Source organism: Nilaparvata lugens, chromosome X (assembly GCF_014356525.2).
Source record: "Nilaparvata lugens isolate BPH chromosome X, ASM1435652v1, whole genome shotgun sequence".
Classification (NCBI taxonomy): domain Eukaryota; kingdom Metazoa; phylum Arthropoda; class Insecta; order Hemiptera; family Delphacidae; genus Nilaparvata; species Nilaparvata lugens.
The window spans coordinates 101500374-101514862 of NC_052518.1; the positions used below are offsets into that span (position 1 = coordinate 101500374).

The 14489-nt window shown below is 38.7% G+C and overlaps 1 protein-coding gene across 1 annotated transcript; it reads right to left on the bottom strand.

Annotated features, from left to right (window-relative positions):
- Positions 1 to 2679: 2679 nt before the first annotated feature.
- On the bottom strand, positions 2680 to 13099 carry LOC120354723. Its single transcript, XM_039442166.1, has 6 exons — positions 12736 to 13099; positions 10604 to 11125; positions 8472 to 8993; positions 6340 to 6861; positions 4299 to 4729; positions 2680 to 2823 (listed from the first exon to the last, which is right to left on the bottom strand). Exons 1-6 carry the CDS (start codon positions 13097 to 13099, stop codon positions 2680 to 2682), a joined length of 2505 nt encoding a protein of 834 aa, XP_039298100.1.
- Positions 13100 to 14489: the final 1390 nt, after the last annotated feature.

The following is a 14489-nucleotide window of genomic DNA, read 5'->3' on the forward strand; positions in this document are numbered from 1 at the left end:
GTAATTATACCATAAATGAATGCGTTTTGAAGAAAGATACAGTGATTGAAATTTGATACTGTCTTACTGTTTACGCATACCGGACGGGATTTGTGAGTTCAATGATCTTTGATTGTTGCAGTGTTCATGTCGTGTAATGTGTAAATTATACTAAATTTAGACCTATATTAATTTAGTAAAAAAATCATTCGGGTTGTCTAGTTGTAAAATGAATTTCTTGATTTCTTTTCTAAATAACTGACGTGACGTTATTTTCCTTGTTGTTACTGGAAGTGAATTGAATATTTTTATAGCTATGTATTTGAAGTGTCGTCTGGAATGTTCTAATCTTGGTTTTGGGAGGTTAATGTCCTGTGAATTCCTGAGGTTTATTCTTTCTCTCATCTGTTGAATATCGAAATTATTTTCAGCTAAATCCAGCAATGCTTTGAATAGAAAAGAATGTCTCACTGATAATATTGACAGTTCTCTGAAGAGCATCATTGAACTATATTGTTTAGGTTTATTACAAATTATTTTTAATATATGTTTCTGACCAGTAATCACAGGTTTAATATGAACATTGTATGCACTCCCATAGCATATTATTCCATAATTTATTCTAGAACCAATAATTGCATGGTATAATTGTAACAATACTTCTTTTGGACATAACTGTCTGAGGTAATAGAACTTCCTTATGTATACAAATAACTCATTTTTTATCTTCTGTACATGATCTGACCAAGTGAGCCACTAACTTCACAGTAACTAACAGTAACTTCACAACTTAATGTATTTTCTATGAATGAAAAGCTATCTCAGAGTAGCTTGAGTAGAAATACAAGTGATGATAAAATAATCATAACAGTGAGAAAACTTTCTGCAAATAGTTTTTTTCCTAGGTATGTTCTATAGCCTCTGATTTTGAGATAGGATTGGTTTGTCATGTGTGTTTCTGAAATAAGGCAGATGTCTATTTTGTCGTTATGGAGTACTAATTCTAGTTCTTGCTTCTTCTGGAGAATGCCATTGGCATTCCATGTCATAATTTTCAGTGTTCGGTTCATTGCTTCCTTCTGCTCCCAGCCGGGTTGGTGCTGCTTTCCAGTTTCTGTAACCTTTTTTCAAAAGAGGATAATAGTGCTTCTTGCTTTTCCAGCTTGGTTAGTATCAGCTGTAAAGTTTGTAGCACTCCATCCTCTTGATTATTTTTGTTCATCTTCTTATCGAGACCTTTTTTTGTAGTATCAGCATATGATAAGGTTTATCGAATGCTGACAATCTCGTAGTTTTTATTTCGGTGGAAGAAATAGGTATGCGTTGAGTTGAATGCTCCTTGCGCGAATCCACTTGCTTGATTGGTCCTGAATGGGGCTTCATATTTTTGCTTCGCATCTTCTGCCGTTCGACAGCAACACTGCACCCACGATAGCTTGCTGGATGATTTTCACCACAATGAATACATTTCGGCTTTTCTGCAGCTGCCTTTGTGCAATCCTTGGAGCTGTGTTTACCAGCACATTTGACACAACGAAACTCTTTAAAGCAATATTTTTGGGTGTGTCCATAAGCTTGACATCTTTTGCATTGAGCAATGAGCTTAGATTTCTTCATTGCCTCTATTTCTACCTTGCATCCCATTATGTTGGTGATTTTGTAAATTTTATTTACATCTTCTCCTGCTTCAAACTCAAGCATGAACATATCTCGGGGCTCTCTAGTTCTCCATTTAAGCTTTATGCTTGCGTTCAGAATTTTGAACCCTTTATCTTTGAGGTCCTCCACAATATTCTCTGCTTCACATGAGTGATGTAGCTTCTTAGCCATAACTCTGATTGGCCTTGATTGCTTGTTCTCATAAGAATGCCAAGTAAACTTCTCTTTATTCAACTCCTTTGTGAGCAATCTATAATCCTCCTCATTTACTAAGTTAATTTTGAAACTGTCTACTCCAAGTAGTTTCACACTGAAATTACGACTTGGCAGTAGCTTAACTAACTTTTCATGGAAGTTATTGTATGATTTAATGCCATCCACTATTACTGGTGGTAATGGAGGACTCTTTTTGACTTTGTGTTGCTGTACTGACTCACCCTTATTATAGTTGGTTGTTTTTCCTTCTGATGGAGGGGTAAGCGAAGTATTCAGCTTCCTCTTCTTAGATCTCCCATTTTTCACTCTCACCCATTCCGTCTCCTTGGCAAGTTCCTCCTCATCTGTGCAGTAATCTGTACTACGCGATGTATTTTTAGCTGTAGCAGATTTTTCACTCTTGAGTTGATTTTTCCTCATTGGAGTTGATTGATGTTGATCAGAATTACTACTCTTAACAACTTTCGAATTGTTGGAAGATGCAGGGACCGAGTTGACGTTACAGCTCTCCAACTGACACAGCTTAATTTGAAGTTCTTCTAGTTTCTTCTCAATCGAGTTGTTTTTTCTTTCTGCTGCCCGCATCCTATTATCAGCTTCTTTCCATGCATTATACAGTATTTGCTCTGCAGGAGTTTTAAGCTGGTCTGGTTGAATGAATTTTTCTGGAGATGAATCTCCTTCATTCATGGTGATTGTTGGTGGTGGTGATGAATTGCAGCTATCTTCAACTTCTTCAAATTCTGGAATTAAGAAAGTTGAAGGTTTAACTAGTTTCCATTCCTTTCCATTCATTCTGGTTGGTATTATAATTATTACGACGGCTCAGCAGTTCTTTTTCGCCAGTTCGTTTTTCGCGAGGTGACCGACCGCGGCAGGCGACGCGAACGCACGGACGTGAGCGCGCACACGCGAACTACTTCCACTCACAGCCGGCTCTATTTTTCTAGCGTAAGCAAATCTATTGTTCTATTGAATATATAGAACGACACTAAACTACACTAAACGACACTACTCCAACTATGTATACTATTGCTGAAATACTATTAAACACTCTCTACATGTTACCGCTTCGGTGTCTAACCGCTGACTGAGAAATACAAGTGATGATAAAATAATCATAACAGTGAGAAAACTTTCTGCAAATAGTTTTTTTCCTAGGTATGTTCTATAGCCTCTGATTTTGAGATAGGATTGGTTTGTCATGTGTGTTTCTGAAATAAGGCAGATGTCTATTTTGTCGTTATGGAGTACTAATTCTAGTTCTTGCTTCTTCTGGAGAATGCCATTGGCATTCCATGTCATAATTTTCAGTGTTCGGTTCATTGCTTCCTTCTGCTCCCAGCCGGGTTGGTGCTGCTTTCCAGTTTCTGTAACCTTTTTTCAAAAGAGGATAATAGTGCTTCTTGCTTTTCCAGCTTGGTTAGTATCAGCTGTAAAGTTTGTAGCACTCCATCCTCTTGATTATTTTTGTTCATCTTCTTATCGAGACCTTTTTTTGTAGTATCAGCATATGATAAGGGTTTATCGAATGCTGACAATCTCGTAGTTTTTATTTCGGTGGAAGAAATAGGTATGCGTTGAGTTGAATGCTCCTTGCGCGAATCCACTTGCTTGATTGGTCCTGAATGGGGCTTCATATTTTTGCTTCGCATCTTCTGCCGTTCGACAGCAACACTGCACCCACGATAGCTTGCTGGATGATTTTCACCACAATGAATACATTTCGGCTTTTCTGCAGCTGCCTTTGTGCAATCCTTGGAGCTGTGTTTACCAGCACATTTGACACAACGAAACTCTTTAAAGCAATATTTTTGGGTGTGTCCATAAGCTTGACATCTTTTGCATTGAGCAATGAGCTTAGATTTCTTCATTGCCTCTATTTCTACCTTGCATCCCATTATGTTGGTGATTTTGTAAATTTTATTTACATCTTCTCCTGCTTCAAACTCAAGCATGAACATATCTCGGGGCTCTCTAGTTCTCCATTTAAGCTTTATGCTTGCGTTCAGAATTTTGAACCCTCTATCTTTGAGGTCCTCCACAATATTCTCTGCTTCACATGAGTGATGTAGCTTCTTAGCCATAACTCTGATTGGCCTTGATTGCTTGTTCTCATAAGAATGCCAAGTAAACTTCTCTTTATTCAACTCCTTTGTGAGCAATCTATAATCCTCCTCATTTACTAAGTTAATTTTGAAACTGTCTACTCCAAGTAGTTTCACACTGAAATTACGACTTGGCAGTAGCTTAACTAACTTTTCATGGAAGTTATTGTATGATTTAATGCCATCCACTATTACTGGTGGTAATGGAGGACTCTTTTTGACTTTGTGTTGCTGTACTGACTCACCCTTATTATAGTTGGTTGTTTTTCCTTCTGATGGAGGGGTAAGCGAAGTATTCAGCTTCCTCTTCTTAGATCTCCCATTTTTCACTCTCACCCATTCCGTCTCCTTGGCAAGTTCCTCCTCATCTGTGCAGTAATCTGTACTACGCAATGTATTTTTAGCTGTAGCAGATTTTTCACTCTTGAGTTGATTTTTCCTCATTGGAGTTGATTGATGTTGATCAGAATTACTACTCTTAACAACTTTCGAATTGTTGGAAGATGCAGGGACCGAGTTGACGTTACAGCTCTCCAACTGACACAGCTTAATTTGAAGTTCTTCTAGTTTCTTCTCAATCGAGTTGTTTTTTCTTTCTGCTGCCCGCATCCTATTATCAGCTTCTTTCCATGCATTATACAGTATTTGCTCTGCAGGAGTTTTAAGCTGGTCTGGTTGAATGAATTTTTCTGGAGATGAATCTCCTTCATTCATGGTGATTGTTGGTGGTGGTGATGAATTGCAGCTATCTTCAACTTCTTCAAATTCTGGAATTAAGAAAGTTGAAGGTTTAACTAGTTTCCATTCCTTTCCATTCATTCTGGTTGGTATTATAATTATTACGACGGCTCAGCAGTTCTTTTTCGCCAGTTCGTTTTTCGCGAGGTGACCGACCGCGGCAGGCGACGCGAACGCACGGACGTGAGCGCGCACACGCGAACTACTTCCACTCACAGCCGGCTCTATTTTTCTAGCGTAAGCAAATCTATTGTTCTATTGAATATATAGAACGACACTAAACTACACTAAACGACACTACTCCAACTATGTATACTATTGCTGAAATACTATTAAACACTCTCTACATGTTACCGCTTCGGTGTCTAACCGCTGACTGAGAAATACAAGTGATGATAAAATAATCATAACAGTGAGAAAACTTTCTGCAAATAGTTTTTTTCCTAGGTATGTTCTATAGCCTCTGATTTTGAGATAGGATTGGTTTGTCATGTGTGTTTCTGAAATAAGGCAGATGTCTATTTTGTCGTTATGGAGTACTAATTCTAGTTCTTGCTTCTTCTGGAGAATGCCATTGGCATTCCATGTCATAATTTTCAGTGTTCGGTTCATTGCTTCCTTCTGCTCCCAGCCGGGTTGGTGCTGCTTTCCAGTTTCTGTAACCTTTTTTCAAAAGAGGATAATAGTGCTTCTTGCTTTTCCAGCTTGGTTAGTATCAGCTGTAAAGTTAGTAGCACTCCGTCCTCTTGATTATTTTTGTTCATCTTCTTATCGAGACCTTTTTTTGTAGTATCAGCATATGATAAGGGTTTATCGAATGCTGACAATCTCGTAGTTTTTATTTCGGTGGAAGAAATAGGTATGCGTTGAGTTGAATGCTCCTTGCGCGAATCCACTTGCTTGATTGGTCCTGAATGGGGCTTCATATTTTTGCTTCGCATCTTCTGCCGTTCGACAGCAACACTGCACCCACGATAGCTTGCTGGATGATTTTCACCACAATGAATACATTTCGGCTTTTCTGCAGCTGCCTTTGTGCAATCCTTGGAGCTGTGTTTACCAGCACATTTGACACAACGAAACTCTTTAAAGCAATATTTTTGGGTGTGTCCATAAGCTTGACATCTTTTGCATTGAGCAATGAGCTTAGATTTCTTCATTGCCTCTATTTCTACCTTGCATCCCATTATGTTGGTGATTTTGTAAATTTTATTTACATCTTCTCCTGCTTCAAACTCAAGCATGAACATATCTCGGGGCTCTCTAGTTCTCCATTTAAGCTTTATGCTTGCGTTCAGAATTTGGAACCCTTTATCTTTGAGGTCCTCCACAATATTCTCTGCTTCACATGAGTGATGTAGCTTCTTAGCCATAACTCTGATTGGCCTTGATTGCTTGTTCTCATAAGAATGCCAAGTAAACTTCTCTTTATTCAACTCCTTTGTGAGCAATCTATAATCCTCCTCATTTACTAAGTTAATTTTGAAACTGTCTACTCCAAGTAGTTTCACACTGAAATTACGACTTGGCAGTAGCTTAACTAACTTTTCATGGAAGTTATTGTATGATTTAATGCCATCCACTATTACTGGTGGTAATGGAGGACTCTTTTTGACTTTGTGTTGCTGTACTGACTCACCCTTATTATAGTTGGTTGTTTTTCCTTCTGATGGAGGGGTAAGCGAAGTATTCAGCTTCCTCTTCTTAGATCTCCCATTTTTCACTCTCACCCATTCCGTCTCCTTGGCAAGTTCCTCCTCATCTGTGCAGTAATCTGTACTACGCAATGTATTTTTAGCTGTAGCAGATTTTTCACTCTTGAGTTGATTTTTCCTCATTGGAGTTGATTGATGTTGATCAGAATTACTACTCTTAACAACTTTCGAATTGTTGGAAGATGCAGGGACCGAGTTGACGTTACAGCTCTCCAACTGACACAGCTTAATTTGAAGTTCTTCTAGTTTCTTCTCAATCGAGTTGTTTTTTCTTTCTGCTGCCCGCATCCTATTATCAGCTTCTTTCCATGCATTATACAGTATTTGCTCTGCAGGAGTTTTAAGCTGGTCTGGTTGAATGAATTTTTCTGGAGATGAATCTCCTTCATTCATGGTGATTGTTGGTGGTGGTGATGAATTGCAGCTATCTTCAACTTCTTCAAATTCTGGAATTAAGAAAGTTGAAGGTTTAACTAGTTTCCATTCCTTTCCATTCATTCTGGTTGGTATTATAATTATTACGACGGCTCAGCAGTTCTTTTTCGCCAGTTCGTTTTTCGCGAGGTGACCGACCGCGGCAGGCGACGCGAACGCACGGACGTGAGCGCGCACACGCGAACTACTTCCACTCACAGCCGGCTCTATTTTTCTAGCGTAAGCAAATCTATTGTTCTATTGAATATATAGAACGACACTAAACTACACTAAACGACACTACTCCAACTATGTATACTATTGCTGAAATACTATTAAACACTCTCTACATGTTACCGCTTCGGTGTCTAACCGCTGACTGAGAAATACAAGTGATGATAAAATAATCATAACAGTGAGAAAACTTTCTGCAAATAGTTTTTTTCCTAGGTATGTTCTATAGCCTCTGATTTTGAGATAGGATTGGTTTGTCATGTGTGTTTCTGAAATAAGGCAGATGTCTATTTTGTCGTTATGGAGTACTAATTCTAGTTCTTGCTTCTTCTGGAGAATGCCATTGGCATTCCATGTCATAATTTTCAGTGTTCGGTTCATTGCTTCCTTCTGCTCCCAGCCGGGTTGGTGCTGCTTTCCAGTTTCTGTAACCTTTTTTCAAAAGAGGATAATAGTGCTTCTTGCTTTTCCAGCTTGGTTAGTATCAGCTGTAAAGTTAGTAGCACTCCGTCCTCTTGATTATTTTTGTTCATCTTCTTATCGAGACCTTTTTTTGTAGTATCAGCATATGATAAGGGTTTATCGAATGCTGACAATCTCGTAGTTTTTATTTCGGTGGAAGAAATAGGTATGCGTTGAGTTGAATGCTCCTTGCGCGAATCCACTTGCTTGATTGGTCCTGAATGGGGCTTCATATTTTTGCTTCGCATCTTCTGCCGTTCGACAGCAACACTGCACCCACGATAGCTTGCTGGATGATTTTCACCACAATGAATACATTTCGGCTTTTCTGCAGCTGCCTTTGTGCAATCCTTGGAGCTGTGTTTACCAGCACATTTGACACAACGAAACTCTTTAAAGCAATATTTTTGGGTGTGTCCATAAGCTTGACATCTTTTGCATTGAGCAATGAGCTTAGATTTCTTCATTGCCTCTATTTCTACCTTGCATCCCATTATGTTGGTGATTTTGTAAATTTTATTTACATCTTCTCCTGCTTCAAACTCAAGCATGAACATATCTCGGGGCTCTCTAGTTCTCCATTTAAGCTTTATGCTTGCGTTCAGAATTTGGAACCCTTTATCTTTGAGGTCCTCCACAATATTCTCTGCTTCACATGAGTGATGTAGCTTCTTAGCCATAACTCTGATTGGCCTTGATTGCTTGTTCTCATAAGAATGCCAAGTAAACTTCTCTTTATTCAACTCCTTTGTGAGCAATCTATAATCCTCCTCATTTACTAAGTTAATTTTGAAACTGTCTACTCCAAGTAGTTTCACACTGAAATTACGACTTGGCAGTAGCTTAACTAACTTTTCATGGAAGTTATTGTATGATTTAATGCCATCCACTATTACTGGTGGTAATGGAGGACTCTTTTTGACTTTGTGTTGCTGTACTGACTCACCCTTATTATAGTTGGTTGTTTTTCCTTCTGATGGAGGGGTAAGCGAAGTATTCAGCTTCCTCTTCTTAGATCTCCCATTTTTCACTCTCACCCATTCCGTCTCCTTGGCAAGTTCCTCCTCATCTGTGCAGTAATCTGTACTACGCGATGTATTTTTAGCTGTAGCAGATTTTTCACTCTTGAGTTGATTTTTCCTCATTGGAGTTGATTGATGTTGATCAGAATTACTACTCTTAACAACTTTCGAATTGTTGGAAGATGCAGGGACCGAGTTGACGTTACAGCTCTCCAACTGACACAGCTTAATTTGAAGTTCTTCTAGTTTCTTCTCAATCGAGTTGTTTTTTCTTTCTGCTGCCCGCATCCTATTATCAGCTTCTTTCCATGCATTATACAGTATTTGCTCTGCAGGAGTTTTAAGCTGGTCTGGTTGAATGAATTTTTCTGGAGATGAATCTCCTTCATTCATGGTGATTGTTGGTGGTGGTGATGAATTGCAGCTATCTTCAACTTCTTCAAATTCTGGAATTAAGAAAGTTGAAGGTTTAACTAGTTTCCATTCCTTTCCATTCATTCTGGTTGGTATTATAATTATTACGACGGCTCAGCAGTTCTTTTTCGCCAGTTCGTTTTTCGCGAGGTGACCGACCGCGGCAGGCGACGCGAACGCACGGACGCGAGCGCGCACACGCGAACTACTTCCACTCACAGCCGGCTCTATTTTTCTAGCGTAAGCAAATCTATTGTTCTATTGAATATATAGAACGACACTAAACTACACTAAACGACACTACTCCAACTATGTATACTATTGCTGAAATACTATTAAACACTCTCTACATGTTACCGCTTCGGTGTCTAACCGCTGACTGAGAAATACAAGTGATGATAAAATAATCATAACAGTGAGAAAACTTTCTGCAAATAGTTTTTTTCCTAGGTATGTTCTATAGCCTCTGATTTTGAGATAGGATTGGTTTGTCATGTGTGTTTCTGAAATAAGGCAGATGTCTATTTTGTCGTTATGGAGTACTAATTCTAGTTCTTGCTTCTTCTGGAGAATGCCATTGGCATTCCATGTCATAATTTTCAGTGTTCGGTTCATTGCTTCCTTCTGCTCCCAGCCGGGTTGGTGCTGCTTTCCAGTTTCTGTAACCTTTTTTCAAAAGAGGATAATAGTGCTTCTTGCTTTTCCAGCTTGGTTAGTATCAGCTGTAAAGTTTGTAGCACTCCATCCTCTTGATTATTTTTGTTCATCTTCTTATCGAGACCTTTTTTTGTAGTATCAGCATATGATAAGGGTTTATCGAATGCTGACAATCTCGTAGTTTTTATTTCGGTGGAAGAAATAGGTATGCGTTGAGTTGAATGCTCCTTGCGCGAATCCACTTGCTTGATTGGTCCTGAATGGGGCTTCATATTTTTGCTTCGCATCTTCTGCCGTTCGACAGCAACACTGCACCCACGATAGCTTGCTGGATGATTTTCACCACAATGAATACATTTCGGCTTTTCTGCAGCTGCCTTTGTGCAATCCTTGGAGCTGTGTTTACCAGCACATTTGACACAACGAAACTCTTTAAAGCAATATTTTTGGGTGTGTCCATAAGCTTGACATCTTTTGCATTGAGCAATGAGCTTAGATTTCTTCATTGCCTCTATTTCTACCTTGCATCCCATTATGTTGGTGATTTTGTAAATTTTATTTACATCTTCTCCTGCTTCAAACTCAAGCATGAACATATCTCGGGGCTCTCTAGTTCTCCATTTAAGCTTTATGCTTGCGTTCAGAATTTTGAACCCTCTATCTTTGAGGTCCTCCACAATATTCTCTGCTTCACATGAGTGATGTAGCTTCTTAGCCATAACTCTGATTGGCCTTGATTGCTTGTTCTCATAAGAATGCCAAGTAAACTTCTCTTTATTCAACTCCTTTGTGAGCAATCTATAATCCTCCTCATTTACTAAGTTAATTTTGAAACTGTCTACTCCAAGTAGTTTCACACTGAAATTACGACTTGGCAGTAGCTTAACTAACTTTTCATGGAAGTTATTGTATGATTTAATGCCATCCACTATTACTGGTGGTAATGGAGGACTCTTTTTGACTTTGTGTTGCTGTACTGACTCACCCTTATTATAGTTGGTTGTTTTTCCTTCTGATGGAGGGGTAAGCGAAGTATTCAGCTTCCTCTTCTTAGATCTCCCATTTTTCACTCTCACCCATTCCGTCTCCTTGGCAAGTTCCTCCTCATCTGTGCAGTAATCTGTACTACGCGATGTATTTTTAGCTGTAGCAGATTTTTCACTCTTGAGTTGATTTTTCCTCATTGGAGTTGATTGATGTTGATCAGAATTACTACTCTTAACAACTTTCGAATTGTTGGAAGATGCAGGGACCGAGTTGACGTTACAGCTCTCCAACTGACACAGCTTAATTTGAAGTTCTTCTAGTTTCTTCTCAATCGAGTTGTTTTTTCTTTCTGCTGCCCGCATCCTATTATCAGCTTCTTTCCATGCATTATACAGTATTTGCTCTGCAGGAGTTTTAAGCTGGTCTGGTTGAATGAATTTTTCTGGAGATGAATCTCCTTCATTCATGGTGATTGTTGGTGGTGGTGATGAATTGCAGCTATCTTCAACTTCTTCAAATTCTGGAATTAAGAAAGTTGAAGGTTTAACTAGTTTCCATTCCTTTCCATTCATTCTGGTTGGTATTATAATTATTACGACGGCTCAGCAGTTCTTTTTCGCCAGTTCGTTTTTCGCGAGGTGACCAACCGCGGCAGGCGACGCGAACACACGGACGTGAGCGCGCACACGCGAACTACTTCCACTCACAGCCGGCTCTATTTTTCTAGCGTAAGCAAATCTATTGTTCTATTGAATATATAGAACGACACTAAACTACACTAAACGACACTACTCCAACTATGTATACTATTGCTGAAATACTATTAAACACTCTCTACATGTTACCGCTTCGGTGTCTAACCGCTGACTGAGAAATACAAGTGATGATAAAATAATCATAACAGTGAGAAAACTTTCTGCAAATAGTTTTTTTCCTAGGTATGTTCTATAGCCTCTGATTTTGAGATAGGATTGGTTTGTCATGTGTGTTTCTGAAATAAGGCAGATGTCTATTTTGTCGTTATGGAGTACTAATTCTAGTTCTTGCTTCTTCTGGAGAATGCCATTGGCATTCCATGTCATAATTTTCAGTGTTCGGTTCATTGCTTCCTTCTGCTCCCAGCCGGGTTGGTGCTGCTTTCCAGTTTCTGTAACCTTTTTTCAAAAGAGGATAATAGTGCTTCTTGCTTTTCCAGCTTGGTTAGTATCAGCTGTAAAGTTTGTAGCACTCCATCCTCTTGATTATTTTTGTTCATCTTCTTATCGAGACCTTTTTTTGTAGTATCAGCATATGATAAGGGTTTATCGAATGCTGACAATCTCGTAGTTTTTATTTCGGTGGAAGAAATAGGTATGCGTTGAGTTGAATGCTCCTTGCGCGAATCCACTTGCTTGATTGGTCCTGAATGGGGCTTCATATTTTTGCTTCGCATCTTCTGCCGTTCGACAGCAACACTGCACCCACGATAGCTTGCTGGATGATTTTCACCACAATGAATACATTTCGGCTTTTCTGCAGCTGCCTTTGTGCAATCCTTGGAGCTGTGTTTACCAGCACATTTGACACAACGAAACTCTTTAAAGCAATATTTTTGGGTGTGTCCATAAGCTTGACATCTTTTGCATTGAGCAATGAGCTTAGATTTCTTCATTGCCTCTATTTCTACCTTGCATCCCATTATGTTGGTGATTTTGTAAATTTTATTTACATCTTCTCCTGCTTCAAACTCAAGCATGAACATATCTCGGGGCTCTCTAGTTCTCCATTTAAGCTTTATGCTTGCGTTCAGAATTTTGAACCCTCTATCTTTGAGGTCCTCCACAATATTCTCTGCTTCACATGAGTGATGTAGCTTCTTAGCCATAACTCTGATTGGCCTTGATTGCTTGTTCTCATAAGAATGCCAAGTAAACTTCTCTTTATTCAACTCCTTTGTGAGCAATCTATAATCCTCCTCATTTACTAAGTTAATTTTGAAACTGTCTACTCCAAGTAGTTTCACACTGAAATTACGACTTGGCAGTAGCTTAACTAACTTTTCATGGAAGTTATTGTATGATTTAATGCCATCCACTATTACTGGTGGTAATGGAGGACTCTTTTTGACTTTGTGTTGCTGTACTGACTCACCCTTATTATAGTTGGTTGTTTTTCCTTCTGATGGAGGGGTAAGCAAAGTATTCAGCTTCCTCTTCTTAGATCTCCCATTTTTCACTCTCACCCATTCCGTCTCCTTGGCAAGTTCCTCCTCATCTGTGCAGTAATCTGTACTACGCAATGTATTTTTAGCTGTAGCAGATTTTTCACTCTTGAGTTGATTTTTCCTCATTGGAGTTGATTGATGTTGATCAGAATTACTACTCTTAACAACTTTCGAATTGTTGGAAGATGCAGGGACCGAGTTGACGTTACAGCTCTCCAACTGACACAGCTTAATTTGAAGTTCTTCTAGTTTCTTCTCAATCGAGTTGTTTTTTCTTTCTGCTGCCCGCATCCTATTATCAGCTTCTTTCCATGCATTATACAGTATTTGCTCTGCAGGAGTTTTAAGCTGGTCTGGTTGAATGAATTTTTCTGGAGATGAATCTCCTTCATTCATGGTGATTGTTGGTGGTGGTGATGAATTGCAGCTATCTTCAACTTCTTCAAATTCTGGAATTAAGAAAGTTGAAGGTTTAACTAGTTTCCATTCCTTTCCATTCATTCTGGTTGGTATTATAATTATTACGACGGCTCAGCAGTTCTTTTTCGCCAGTTCGTTTTTCGCGAGGTGACCGACCGCGGCAGGCGACGCGAACGCACGGACGTGAGCGCGCACACGCGAACTACTTCCACTCACAGCCGGCTCTATTTTTCTAGCGTAAGCAAATCTATTGTTCTATTGAATATATAGAACGACACTAAACTACACTAAACGACACTACTCCAACTATGTATACTATTGCTGAAATACTATTAAACACTCTCTACATGTTACCGCTTCGGTGTCTAACCGCTGACTGAGAAATACAAGTGATGATAAAATAATCATAACAGTGAGAAAACTTTCTGCAAATAGTTTTTTTCCTAGTCAAGCAAATGAAACTTTTCAACAGAGATGGCAACTCCAATGGATTTCATGAGAAGTTTTCAAAGTCTTCCTTTCAATGATTGATTTAATAGCTAGTGTATTCACTTCATATGTTCAAGTTCTTAATATAAGAATTATATTTAGGTGAAAAATTAGAAATATGCTTGATTATCACATGAGTGGTGATAAGCTAAGTTGGCGGATGAATTGAGTGGAAAACTAATAAGGAATTTGTTGTTGAACTGGCAATTGAAATTGGACGCTTTGCTATGGAGGGAGACTGGGGATGCTGGTGATAGAAGTGACACATACTCTCCCTACTCTCCACTGTTCCATCCTTTATCCAATCAAAGTATGAGTTTACCAGCTAATTTTTGTGTAAAGTGTAAAGAGTGGACATTACTTTCCAAACTCCGCCAAGTCAACAAATAAACAAGTCATTCTATTTATCTGTATTAATAATTCTTCATTCTTCATTCTTCATCCTTCTTCATCTAATGAGTCAGTCACCAGTTGTCTCAAATCGCAACATGCGCAAAAACCCCATTTCTTCTGTTTCCTCAACTTAAGGAATTTAGGCATTCCTCAATTAACATTGGAACATGTTTTACTTGTACATTTTTATACAGTCAATGACTGACATTATATTATTTTTCTTGTTGTTACTGGAAGTGAATTAAATATTTTTTGTATTTCAAGTGACATTTGGAATGTTCTAATTTTGGATTTGGGAGGTTAATGTCCTGTGCGCATTCATGAGGTTTATTCTCCTTTTTATATTTTAAGAATGTGTATATTACTGTGATATGTGTAA

What these genes read in the sequence shown, in the direction of transcription:
- LOC120354723 (XM_039442166.1), bottom strand. Translation starts at nt 13,099, where the DNA reads ATGCGGGCAGCAGAAAGAAAAAACAACTCGATTGAGAAGAAACTAGAA. An exon ending in AACAACCAACTATAATAAGG is followed by an intron (nt 4,730 to 6,339) that starts GTGAGTCAGTAC and finishes TCTTAATTCCAG; the next exon opens with AATTTGAAGAAGTTGAAGAT. An exon ending in TTGCCAAGGAGACGGAATGG is followed by an intron (nt 2,824 to 4,298) that starts GTGAGAGTGAAA and finishes TATATTCAATAG; the next exon opens with AACAATAGATTTGCTTACGC.